The 13,020-nt window shown below is 43.6% G+C and overlaps 1 protein-coding gene across 1 annotated transcript in view; it reads right to left on the reverse strand.

Moving 5' to 3' along the window:
- Window positions 1-1,275: 1,275 nt before the first annotated feature.
- Window positions 1,276-13,020, reverse strand: part of LOC112250474 (alpha-(1,6)-fucosyltransferase-like) — a 152,970-nt gene continuing 141,225 nt past the window's right edge. Inside the window, exons 9-10 of the mRNA XM_042321801.1 lie at window positions 10,944-11,094; window positions 1,276-2,692 (exon numbers count right to left, since the gene is read on the reverse strand). Coding sequence (XP_042177735.1) covers window positions 2,351-2,692; window positions 10,944-11,094 — 493 coding nt within the window. The 3' untranslated portion in view covers window positions 1,276-2,350. The remainder of the gene's footprint in view (window positions 2,693-10,943; window positions 11,095-13,020) is intronic.

Consider the following 13,020-nt stretch of genomic DNA (forward strand, 5'->3'; position numbering starts at 1 on the left):
GGTCAGTCAATCCGAAACATTTCTAGCATTTTGAAAGTTTCTTCAAGTGCAGTCGCAAAAACCATCAAGCGCTATGATGAAACTGTCTCTCATGATGATCGCCACAGGAAAGGAAGACCCAGATTTACCTCTGCTGCAGAGGATAAGTTCATTAGAGTTACCAGCCTCAGAAATTGCAGACCAAATAAATGCTTCACAGAGTTCAATTTAGATATCTGAGAGAGCGATATGAGTGAGAGACGCTTAGGAGAACGGTGATTGGCAGCCGTGAGAAGGGAGTTATTACATTCAGCCCAAGGGCACAATTGCCACTTTGGCAGCAAAGCATGTATCTTTTTTAGTGGGCATTACGGCCACACAAGGGGTCATCGACAGCCTTTCGGCCGTCAGTGACGCCGGACCCAGAGCCATATATTTAGAGAGTTTGGACAACTTCTAGAACGGACGCCATTTTATTGCTTTTATTCTCAACATTTTGGTGATGGAACATTAAGATAGCACCTCCGACAGTTCCCTATGAAATGACCCACTGTAAACAAGCAAAACAGAGCAGTGAATTTAATAGACATTTTTATTGATTAGCATTCAGGATCATGTGTATCCAATTATTTTCTGTGTTTATATATATATATATATATACACTATTGTAGTGTCAACAAATGGACATCTTCATTGGTTTAGAAAACGTTCAGAATAAACAGCACAACACGGAAGTGTCAGTTATCACTAAGCAACGGCTACGGAGGAGAATGTAGCGCTCTCGGAACGTTCAGACAGAAACTGCATTGTCCCGACTCTCTAAATATTGGGCTCTGGCTGGACCCTTCCTTCTAAAGGAAGAGGGATGACACTTTCCTTGAAGGGTTAAGGCATACATAACCCTCATGTCACGAACACATACTGGATGAAGTCCTCTGATGGCTGTCAAACCATCAAATGTTTGCCATCTTGATGAGGTCAGGTGACTGGTCAGCTGATGATGATAGGTCACCTGACTAGGAGGCCATCTTGATTCGGGACTAAGACATTCCTGGTAGGTTCACATTGAACAATTCATATCAACCTTTGCGGGAGTAGCAGTATCATCCATAACAACCTTCGTAACATATTTATTCAACATCATTCATAAAGAGTTTTGGGGGGTTGAGGGTAGAGGTGGAATCATTTTGGATTCCTTTTAATGTAGATGGAGCGGGACAACACAAGTGTCACTTGGTTTGTCAAGTTTACTCGATCAGTGGTTGTTATCAAAGAAAATGCCCCCAGAACATAAGCTATGACAAAGTTCTTTATCACGGTCGATTACAAACCTCTTATGACATAGCATTATCAATTTCAGCATAGGCATCTCTTTTTTTCCCCCCACCTCATATTTCCAACAGTAATGTTAGTAACAAAAAAAAATACAACAAACAAACAGATGGACTTAGACGGACGTAGAGATGTCAAAAGGACATTAGCTCAGTGGAGTGCTTTGTTTGGTGAGCCTAAAGAGTGCTCCTGTGTGCACTGTAGTTCACCGTAGATCATTACAGTTCATCATAGTTCAAAGGTAATCATAGGTCACCATAGAGTATTATTGTTCAACATAGATCAACATTGTTCACCATCATCAATCTTCACTTATTGGTCACCATAGTTCACGGTTCAAGTTCCTGCTAAGGGTCCAACTGTCACCACCAATCTCAATGAGCACAACACAACTATTCAGTCAGGAATAAGGACATAAGGACGCCGCTCACTGATGACAGGCACCATGTCATGCCCCCTAAACAGACACACGCACATTAAAATCAAATCACTTGTTAAAAAGACATTAAGGTGGTATAAAAGGAATTGCACATGAAAGACTAGATGTTGGACAGTGCTATTGGAGCAAAAGGAGAGGGGAGGAACGCAGTGAGTGAATATGACAAGGGGAAGACACAAGATACAGTACATTTAATGAACACAGGAGAGAAGAAATAAGGCAAGAATAGAATTAAAACCACCAAAATAATTGAATAAAATGAAAACACGTTTTTTTCTTCCAGTTTATAATTGTTTTTCAGCCCTTGATCCAAGGCTCGACCCGATTGGCTAGTTCCATTCCCAGTCCACGTTGTCGGCTACGGGCTAATTGTTTTCCGGTTCGTTTGAAATCAATGTTTGATTGATACTTTTCATCATAATCTGTGTGCACGGGGACAATGTAGTGGCAGCTGCAAGATTCCATAATTTACAGACCCACACACACACACACACAACACACAGACTCAGCCTAAACACGACCACCCCCCCCTTTCCCCCTGTTCTATCACTGATTCAGAGTCTCTTTCTCTATTTTTATTTTCATCTTTCCCTTTCTTCTTCACTTCTTTTGGGAGTTTGAGAGCAGCTTGTCTGCCTCGGGGTACGTGGGGTACTTTACGGTCTCGATCTTCTCCTTGACTTTGTAGGACGGGTAGAGGCCGGTGCGGCCCATTTTACGGTTGACCCCTTTCGAGTAGCCATCCCAGTGGTTCCCCGCCACGCCGATGACATCACCGGGCTCCAGGGGTATGTCTTCAGGGCTGCGGGGGTGGTGGGGGTAGATGGCGATCTGGTTGTGGGCGTTCTGACCACCGAAGTAGTAGATGTCGTCTAGCGAGTGGAAGAAGGAGGAGGCGTCCGGGTGCAGCGTCTGCATCATCTCGTAGGCCACGCGGCACACCTGGAACCAGAAAGAAGAGATACAGGAAACAGGAGATATAAACAGGAAGTTGAGCTACAGAAAAAAGTACGTAGAGATACAGGAAACAGGAAGTACAGATGCAGTTCCTTCAGAAAGTACTCACACCCCTTCACTTTTTTTCCCAAATTGTTGTTGTGTTATCAAATCAAATATTATTGGTCACATGCACATGGTTAGCAGATGTTAATGCAAGTGTAGAGCTTGTGCTTCTAGTTCCGACAGTGCAGTAATATCTAACAAGTAATCTAACAAATTCACAATGACTAGAAGCTTGTGCTTCTAGTTCCGACAGTGCAGAAATATCTAACAAATTTACAATGACTACCTTATACACACAAATGTAAGGGGCTGCAATAAGAATATGTACATATACATATATGGTTGCATGATGGTCGTGCGGTATAGGCAAGTTGCAATAGATGGTATAAAATACAGTATATACATATGAGATGAGCAATGTAGGATATGTAAACATTATTAAAGTGGCATTATTTAAAGTGACTAGTGATACCTTAAATCCATTTATTAAAGTGGCCAGTGATTTGAGTGTTGACGTTGAGTGAGAGGTTCTTTTCCTGACACCGCACTCCGAGGGCCCTCATCTTCTCTCTGTAGGCTGTCTCGTCGTTGTTGGTAATCAAGCCTACCACTGTCGTGTCGTCTGCAAACTTGATGATTGAGTTGGAGGCGTGCATGGCAACGCAGTCATGGGTGAACAGGGAGTAGAGGAGAGGGCTGAGAACGCACCCTTGTGGGGCCCCGTGTTGATGATCAGCAGGGTGGCGATGTTGCTTCCTACCTTCACCACCTGGGGGCGACCCATCAAAGTCCAGGATCCAGTTGCACAGGACGGGGTCGAAACCCAGGGTCTCAAGCTTAATTATGAATTTGGAGGGTACTATGGTTTTGAATGATGAGCTGTAGTCATTGAACAGCATTCTTACATAAGTATTCCTCTTGTCCAGATGGGATAGGGCAGTGTGCGGTGCGATGGCGATTGCATCTTCTGTGGACCTATTGGGGCGGTAAGAAAATTGGAATGGGTCTAGTGTATCAGGTAGGGTGGAGGTGATCCTTGACTCAATCTCTCAAAGCACTTCATGATGACAGAAGTGAGTGCTACGGGGCGATAGTCATTTAGTTCTGTTACCTTAGCATTCTTGGGAACAGGAACAATGGTGGCCATCTTGAAGCATGTGGGGACAGCAGACTGGGATAGGGATTGATTGCATATGTCCATAAACAAACCAGCCAGCTGGTCTGCGCATGCTCTGAGGATGCGGTTAGTGATACCGTCTGGGCCAGCAGCCTTGAGAGGGTTAACGTGTTTAAACGTTTGACTCACGTCGGCCCTCGGAGAAGGAGAGCCCACAGTCTTTAGTAGCGGGCTGTGTCGGTGGCACTGTATTGTCCTCAAAGCGTGCAAAGAAGTTGTTTAGTTTGTCTGGGAGCAAGACATCGATGTCCTTGACGGGGCTGGTTTTCTTTTTGTAATCCATGATTGTCTGTAGACCCTGCCACATACGTCTCATGTTTGAGCCGTTGAATTGTGACTCTACTTTGTCTCTATACTGACACTTTGCTTGTTTGATTGCCTCGTGGAGGGAATAACTACACTGTTTGAATTCGGTAATGTTTTCAGTCTCCAAGCCATGATTAAATGTGGTGGTTCGCGCTTTCAGTGTTGCGCGAAAGCTTCCATCAATCCACAGTTTCTGGTTATGGAAGGTTTTAATAGTCACAGTGGGTACAACGTCTCCTATGCACTTTCTTATAAAATTGCTCACAGAGTCAGCGTATACATCAATGTTATTGTCTGAGGCTAGCCAGAACTTATCCCAGTCCATGTGGTCAAAGCAATCTTGAAGTGTGGAATCCAATTGGTCAGACCAGCGTTGGATAGACCTAAGCACAGGTGCGTCCTGTTTTAGTTTCTGCCTACAGGAAGGGTGAAACAAGATGGAGTTATGGTCAGATTTGCTGAAGGCAGGGCGGGGGAGGGCCTTGTATGCATTGCGGAAGTAGTAGCAGTTTTCCAGTTCCAGTGTTTTGCTCGAGCAGGTACTACAATGTGGTACTACAGGTACTACAATGTGCTGGTAGAATTTAGGGGTCCTTGTTCTCAAATTAGCTTTACTAAAATCCCCAGCTACAATAAATGTATCCTCAGTATATATGGTTTCCAGTTTCCAGTCCAGTGAAGTTCTTTCAGGACCGTTGAGGTATCTGCTTGTGGGGGGATTCTAGGTCAGGTGAAAAAAAGGACTTGAGTTCCTGCATGTTGTTATGATTAAACCATGAGTCGTACACCCCTGCCCTTCTTCTTGCCAGAGAGATGTTTCTGTCAGCGCGACGCATGAAGAAACCCGGTGGATGTACTGACTCTGACAACGTATCCCGAGTGAGCCATGTTTCCGTGAAACAGAGCATGTTACAATCTCTGATGTCTCTCTGGAAGGCAACTCGTGCCCTAATTATGTCCACCTGTTTGTCTAGACACTGGACATTGGCGAGTAAGAACCTCGGAAGCGCTGGATGGTTGCTCGCCTTTAAGTCTGACCAGGAGGCCACTCCGTCTGTCTCCCTTGCAACGACAACGTTGTTTTGGGTCGGCCTCTTGTGATTAGATCCAATGTCCAGGGTGGAGGTCCGAACAAAGGATCCGCTTCGGGGAAGTTGTATTGACCCGCTCTTATATCCAATAGTTCTTTCCGGCTGTATGTAATAACATTTAAGATTTTCTGGGCTAACAATGTAAGAAATAATACATGAAAGACAAACGACTGCATAGTTTCCTAAGGACTTGAAGCAAGGCAACCATCTCTATCGGCCCCAGCCTACACACAATAACCCATCATGTCAAAGTGGAAAAATGAAAAGTTGAAATGTCTTGAGTCAATAAGTATTCAACCCCTTTGCTATGGCAAGCCTAAAGAAGTTCAGGAGTAAACATTTGCTTAACAAGTCACATAAGAAGTTGCATGGACTCACTCTGTATGCAATAATAGTGTTTAACATGATTCATGGATGACTACCTCATCTCTTTACCACACACATAAAATTATCTTAATGGTCCCTCAGTCGAGCAGTGAATTTCAAACACAAATTCAACCCAAAACAAACAGTGTTTTTCCAATGCCTCGCAAAGAAGGCCACCTACGCCCAGTAACTACAAAGACACATGCATCCTCCTTAACTCAGTTGACGGAGAGGAAGACATCCCAAAAATCGGTCTTCTCAAAAAATCGTCTGTAGCGTCCGAATGGTTTGGCCTACAAACCCTATGGAAAGATGAGACTCTCAAGAACACAATAGTGTCCTCCGTTTTGCTCTACGACCCCCACAAGTGTCTTGGGACTTGTCTGAAATCGATACAGCCGATTTGCCAACTTCTGTCTGTAGCGTCCGAACACTAATTTGACCCTTCTGTGAAAAGGTGAGACTATCACGAACACATACGTGTTGGTCATTTTGATCAAGGACGCCCACAGGGCTCACAGGATTCGTCTGAAGGTCCCTTGTTACCGGTTGAAAAACAATGAATGGAAGTATATATGGAGACCGTTTAGTGACAAAAATAAGGGGTTAAATACATGTCAAAGAAATAATAATTCTAAATCAAATAGCAAAATAATCAAGGGTATGACCTTCTTAAAACAATTCCATATAAACTCAAAACGCAAAAAACAGAAACATACCTTTTTCAGGACCCTGTATTTCAAAGATAATTCGTAAAAATGCAAATAACTTCACAGATCTTCATTGTAAAGGGTTTAAACACTGTTTCCCATGCTAGTTCAATATACCATAAACAATTAATGAACATGCACCTGTAGAACGGACACTAACAGCTTACAGACGGTAGGCAATTAAGGTCACAGTTATGAAATCTTAAGACACTAAAGAGGCCTTTCTACTGACTCTGAAAAACACCAAAAGAAAGATGCCCAGGGTCCCTGCTCATCTGCATGAACATGCCTTAGGCATGCTGCAAGGAGGCATGAGGACTGCAGATGTGGCCAGGGCAATAAATTGCAATGTCCGTACTATGAGACACCTAAGACAGCACTACAGGGAGACAGGACGGACAGCTGATCGTCCTTGTAGTGGCAGACCACTTGTAACAACACCTGCACAGGATCGGTATATCTGAACATCACACCTGCAGGACAGGTACAGGATGGCAACAACAACTGCCCGAGTTACACCAGGAATGCATAATCCCTCCATCAGTGCTCAGACTGTCCGCAATAGGCTGACAGAGGCTGGACTGAGGGCTTGTAGGACTGCTGTAGGGCAAGTCCTCACCAGACATCACCGGCAACAACGTTGCCTATGGGCACAAACCCACGGTCGCTGGACCAGACAGGACTGGCAAAAGGTGCTCTTCACTGACGAGTCGCAGTCAATCTCAATGCTGTGCGTTACAGGGAAGACATCCTCCTCCCTCATGTGGTACCCTTCCTGCAGGCTCATCCAGCATGACAATGCCACCAGCCATACTGCTCATTCTGTGCGTTATTTCCTGCAAGACAGGAATGTCAGTGTTCTGCCATACTGCCCAGATCTCAATCCCATTGAGCACGTCTGGGACCTTTTGGATCGGAGGGTGAGGGCTAGGGCCATTCCCCCCCAGTAATGTCCGGGTACTTGCCGGTGCCTTGGTGGAAGAGTGGGGTAACATCTCACAGCAAGAACTGGCAAATCTGGTGCAGTCCATGAGGAGGAGATGCACTGCAGGACTTAATGCAGCTGGTGGCCACACCAGATACTGACTGTTACTTTTGATTTTGACCCCCCTTTGTTCAGGGACACATTATTCCATTTATGTTAGTCACATGTCTGTGGAAATTGTTCAGTTTATGTCTCAGTTGTTGAATCTTGTTAGTTTGCTGAAAATAAACACAGTTGACAGTGAGAGAACGTTTCAATTTTTGCTGAGTTTAGCTTAGTAGAACCAATACAACACATTACGGAGTACCACTCTCCATATTTCCAAGTATAGTGGTAGCTGCATCATGTTATGGTTATGCTTGTACTAGTTAAGGACTGGGGAGTTTGGAGCTAAGCACAGGCAAAATCCTAGAGGAAAAGTCTGCTTTCTTTCAGACACTGGGAGCAGGACAACAAGTTGCTTCGTTTTGATTTAAATCTACTTGAATATCTATGGCAAGACCTGAAAATGATTGTCTAGCAATGATCAACATACAATTTGACAGGGCTTGAAGAATTTTGAGAATACTAATGGGAAAATATTGCACAATCCAGGTGTGGAAAGCGCTTAGAGACTTACCCAGAAAGACTCACAGCTATAATTGCTGCCAAAGGTCCTTCTACAAAGTATTGACTCAGGGGTGTGAATACTTATGTATTTAGATATTTCTGTATTTAAATTTCAATAAATTAGCCCCCCCTGAAAAAAATTAACATGGTTTCACTATGTCATTGTGGGGTATTGAGTCTAGACAGGTGTGTTTAAATTTGTTTGATTTAATCCATTTTGAATTCAGGCTGTGACACAACCAAATATGGAATACTTTCTGAAGGCACTGTATAGGAAACAGAAGGTATAGATACAGGAAACAGGACATGTGACCAGGAAGCGTGAAGAATCATGGCAGCTTCCAAGTTAGATTACAGTGCATTCAGAGAGAATTTACAGGCCCTTTGTCGTTTTCCACATTTTGTGACGTTACAGCCTTATTCTAAAACGGGTTAAATCAAACATTCCTCATCTATCTACACACAATCACCCATGATGACAATGCAAAAACAGGTTTTCAGAAAGGCTTGCAAATGTGTTAAAGCAAAAAAACAGAAATACATAAGTATTCGGACCCTTTGCTATGAGACTCGAAATTGAGCTCAGGAGCATCCTGTTTCCATTGATCATCCTTGAGATGTTTTCTAGAACTTTATTGGAGTCTACCTGTGGTAAAATCAATTGATTGGACATGATTTGGAAAGGCACACAACTGTCTATATAAGGTACCACAGTTGGCAGTGCTTGTCAGAGCAAAAACAAGGCAACGAGGTCAAATTAATTGTCCGTAGAGCTCTGAGACAGGATTGTGTCGAGGCACAGATCTGGGGAAGGGTAACAAAACAATTCTGCAGCATTGAATGTCCCTAAGAACACAGTGGCCTCCATCATTCTTAAATGGAAGAAGTTTGGAATCACCAAGACTCTTCCTAGAGCTGGCCGCCCAGCCAAACTCTGCTTGGAGTTTGCCAAAAGGCACCTAAAGGACTCTCAGACCACGAGAAACAAGATTCTCTGGTCTGATGAAACCAAAATTAAACTCTTTGGCTTGAATGCCAAGTGTCACGTCTGGAGGAAACCTGGCACCATGCCTACGGTGAAGCATGGTGGTGGCAGCATCACGCTGTGGGGATGTTTTTCAGTGGCAGGGACTAGGAGACTAGTCAGGATGGAGGGAAAGATGAACAGAGAAAAGTACAGAGAGATCCTTGATGAAGACCTGCTCCAGAGCGCTCAGGACCTCAGATTGGTGCGAAGGTTCACCTTCCAACAGGATAACGACCCCAAGCACACAGCCAAGACAAGTAAACGCAATTTTCTGAATGTCCTTGAGTGGCCCAGCCAGAGCCCGGACTTGAACCCGGTCGAACATCCCTGGAGAGAACTGAAAATAGCTGTGCAGTGACGCTCCCCATCCAACCTGACAGAGCCTGAGAGGATCTGCAGAGAAGAATGGGAGAGACTCTCCAAATCAAATCAAATCAAATCTAAGTTTATTTGTCACGTGCGCCAAATACAACAGGTGTAGACCTTGCAGTGAAATGCTTACTTACAGGCTCCAACCAACAGTTCAAAAAAGGTATTAGGTGAAATAAAAACAACAGTAAAAAGACAATGAAAAATAACAGTATCGAGGCTATATACAGTAGCGACGCTATAACAGTAGCGAGGCTACATACAGGCATCGGTTAGTCGGGCTGATTGAGGTAGTATGTACATGTAGATATGGTTAAAGTACCTATGCATATATGATGAACAGAGAGTATCAGTAGCGTAACAGATGGGGTGGCGGGACACAATGCAGATAGCCCGGTTAGCCAATGTGCCAAGCTTGTAGCGTCATACCCAAGAAGACTCAAGGCTGTAATCACTGCCAAAGGTGCTTCAACAAAGTACTGAGGAAAGTGTCTGAATACTTACTGTATGTAAATGTAATATTTCAGTTTTGTATTTTTTTTATAAATTTGCTAATATTTCTTAAAACCTGCATTTGCTTTGTCATTATTAGGTTTTGTGTGTAGATTAATGAGGGATAAAAACTATTTAATCAATTTTATAATAAAGCAGTAATGTAACAAAATGTTAAAATAGCCAAGGGGTCTGAATACATTCCGAATGCACTGTACATTATGTGGATTTGACTATTTAGACTTGTTCAGATGAAAAAGTTACCTTGTCCCAGATCTATTTGTTGTCTTGCCATCTCCTATGGTCCTTGTTTAACATGACAATGACAGTAGTAGTAGGCTATTCAGGTTTGTAACCGTATAGATCAGTGAATTATATACCTTATATTCCCTTAAAGGGTGTTGTGTTGGCTATGGCAGAGGTTCTCAAACCTTTTGGGACTGAGAACCTCTTTTGTGAAAGCAAATTCATCAGGGACCCCCTCAGAATCATACAAATAGCATACAAGGAGTTTTACTATGACTTCAGTGCATGGCTGTAAGAATCAAGTCCCGGGCCCTGGGATGAAACATTTTAAAGGCTCGCCTCATTGCATCGGAGAGAATTAATTCAGTTTTCAAACTAATTTCCTGCGAATTTACTCATTCTACCATGAGGCAGAGAGAAAACATTGCAGTTTTAAAGCTTAAATTACAAATTTATGTAAAAAAAAAACATTATTTTGAGGTATTGAGTTGAAAAATGTATAATTGGCGGAGTACTGAGGATACCAATATCCCTGGGAGCCTCCCAGGCCCATGTTGCTCATGATTAAGAATATAAATTGTACATTAATAATATTAAATTGTATTGCATTACACCATCTAAACATATTCCACAGATCCCTTGGCCATAATTTGTTTGATCTGTTACTGTTAGTAATATTCATAAAAATAATATATATCTCTGTGTGTGTGTGTATATATATATATTTCTTTTTTGTTGCTTTAGCCAAGGACACCCTGTAGTACTTTCGCAGACACCCCACTTTTGAGAACCCCTGGGATGTGGTACACCTACCTGTGAGGAGAAGGTGCAGACCAGGAAGTCGGTCTGGGACAGGAAGTGTATGTCTAGGATGACTCCTCTCAGAGAGTTCTCGGTGTAGCGGTTGTGAAGGCCGGCTGACCAGGAGATGGAGTTATCACTGATGAACTCATAGTCAGTGTACCTGTAGGACACACATACGATTACCCACATGGGCTTCTACATACAAACAGAAACACAATGGCCGTGTCTGAATACCCGAACTTGTGTTCTAAATAGTAGGCATTTTGGCTATGCAAAAACACAATGTTTTATGTGAAATTTTGAAAAAGAAGTATGCTTTGATGTCATACTCATGTAGACGTTTCATCTAGTAGAATTCGTTGCAAACTATTGAGGAGGAGCGTCATCTTTTCAGACCCAAGTGTGTTTGACAACAACTGATCACCAAAAAGGTTGATCGTTTTTGCTTACTGCATACATTTTTTATTAAACAGAATGTTTTATCTAGTACAATTAGTATACAGAATGCAGTTTTAGTAAGTAGTAGGCAAGAAAGATTTCGGAAACGGCCAATCATACACACACAGTTGTGGCCAGTGATCAGCCACATTGTTTTGGTCACTGCTCGGGTGTTTACTTGTTTGCTTGTTCCCTTTTGGATCGCAACAAAATGTGGATTTCACCCAGAACGGCTAATGAAAATTAGGGACACAGTACCGGCTGGTATTTGTCCTGAAATTCTGTCATCATCCAACGATATACTACTGAAGACTACCCCGATGTTGAGTCAGACTTTAGACCGAGGTTATGGGACTGTGGGACAGAGACACATGGGGAGGAGAAGCTGGGACTCATGCCTTTCAGAAGGTGAGGACTCCATGCCCCTTGTCCGTCATCTCCCTCTCCAATGTGCGTTCACTCGCCAACAAATCCGACGAGCTACAACTTCTGATGATGAGAAAAAAAGGACTTCTCTCTCACCTCTGCTTTTTTTTTTTTATGGTTAAATGCCTCTATTCCCGACACCGCCGTGGATCTAGCCGGCTTCCAGCTGAACTGGGCTGATCCCGGAGCAGTCCAGTAAATTCAAAGATGGTGTGTGTTTCCCTATTCTGTCTAAAGCATGCTCTCCAGAGTCTACATCACGCAGAGCACCTGTGTGCACACACATCACAACAGCTGCAGGCTGATCAGATCACAGAGGTGGAAAGGAAATATCCGGATTCTACTTTGACCATCATGGGGGATTTTAACCACACTAGCCTACAACAGGAACTTCCCAGCTACAAACAAATGGTGAAATGTTCAACAAGCCAATAAAACATTCTGGACAACGTTTACGGCACTATTAAAGGGGCATACCACACTGGCCCCCACGCTCCTCTGGGCAACTCAGACCATGTGATGCTACACCTCATCCCCGCATACAGACAGAAACTAAAAACTGCTAAACCTGTCAAACATACAGTGCAGAAATGGACTGAAGAGGCCTTTGGGGAGTTAAAGGACTGCCTAGACGCCACGGATTGGAACATATTCAAGGACAACAATGCCAACACACACGACTACACAGACACATCCTACATCAAGGTATGTGAGGAGAATTGCATACCATGAAATACCTTTCTATCACACAGCAACGGTAAGCACTGGTGAGCTTAGGGCTCTCCTTTCTTCCAAAGAGGAAGACCGGACGAGCAAGACCAGGGACCTCTATAGAGAGGCCAAGAAAAATATACACTCAGGAATTAGGGAGGCCAAACAGTAGTACAAAGACAGACTAGAGCAACAGTTCTCCAGCCACGACTGTCTGTCTGGAGAGGACTGAAAACCATTACCAACTTCAAACCTAAAGCTCCCCGACGCCAGACGACCCCTCACTGCCCAACAAACTAAACCAGTTTACAACAGATTTGACTCATAAAGGCCCCTCAATCACCAGGACAATACACCCTTCCGCCTACCCCTCCTTGCCACTTCACTCATGACCAAAACTTCCCCCCACCTGAGAGTTTCTTCCCCCGGGCTGTGGCCCTCACCAAACGGTCATCTGGCCCATAGAGACTAACGGACTATGCTGTGGCCCTCACCAAACGGTCATCTGGCC

The sequence above is a fragment of the Oncorhynchus tshawytscha genome, linkage group LG05 (assembly GCF_018296145.1).
Source record: "Oncorhynchus tshawytscha isolate Ot180627B linkage group LG05, Otsh_v2.0, whole genome shotgun sequence".
NCBI lineage: Eukaryota > Metazoa > Chordata > Actinopteri > Salmoniformes > Salmonidae > Oncorhynchus > Oncorhynchus tshawytscha.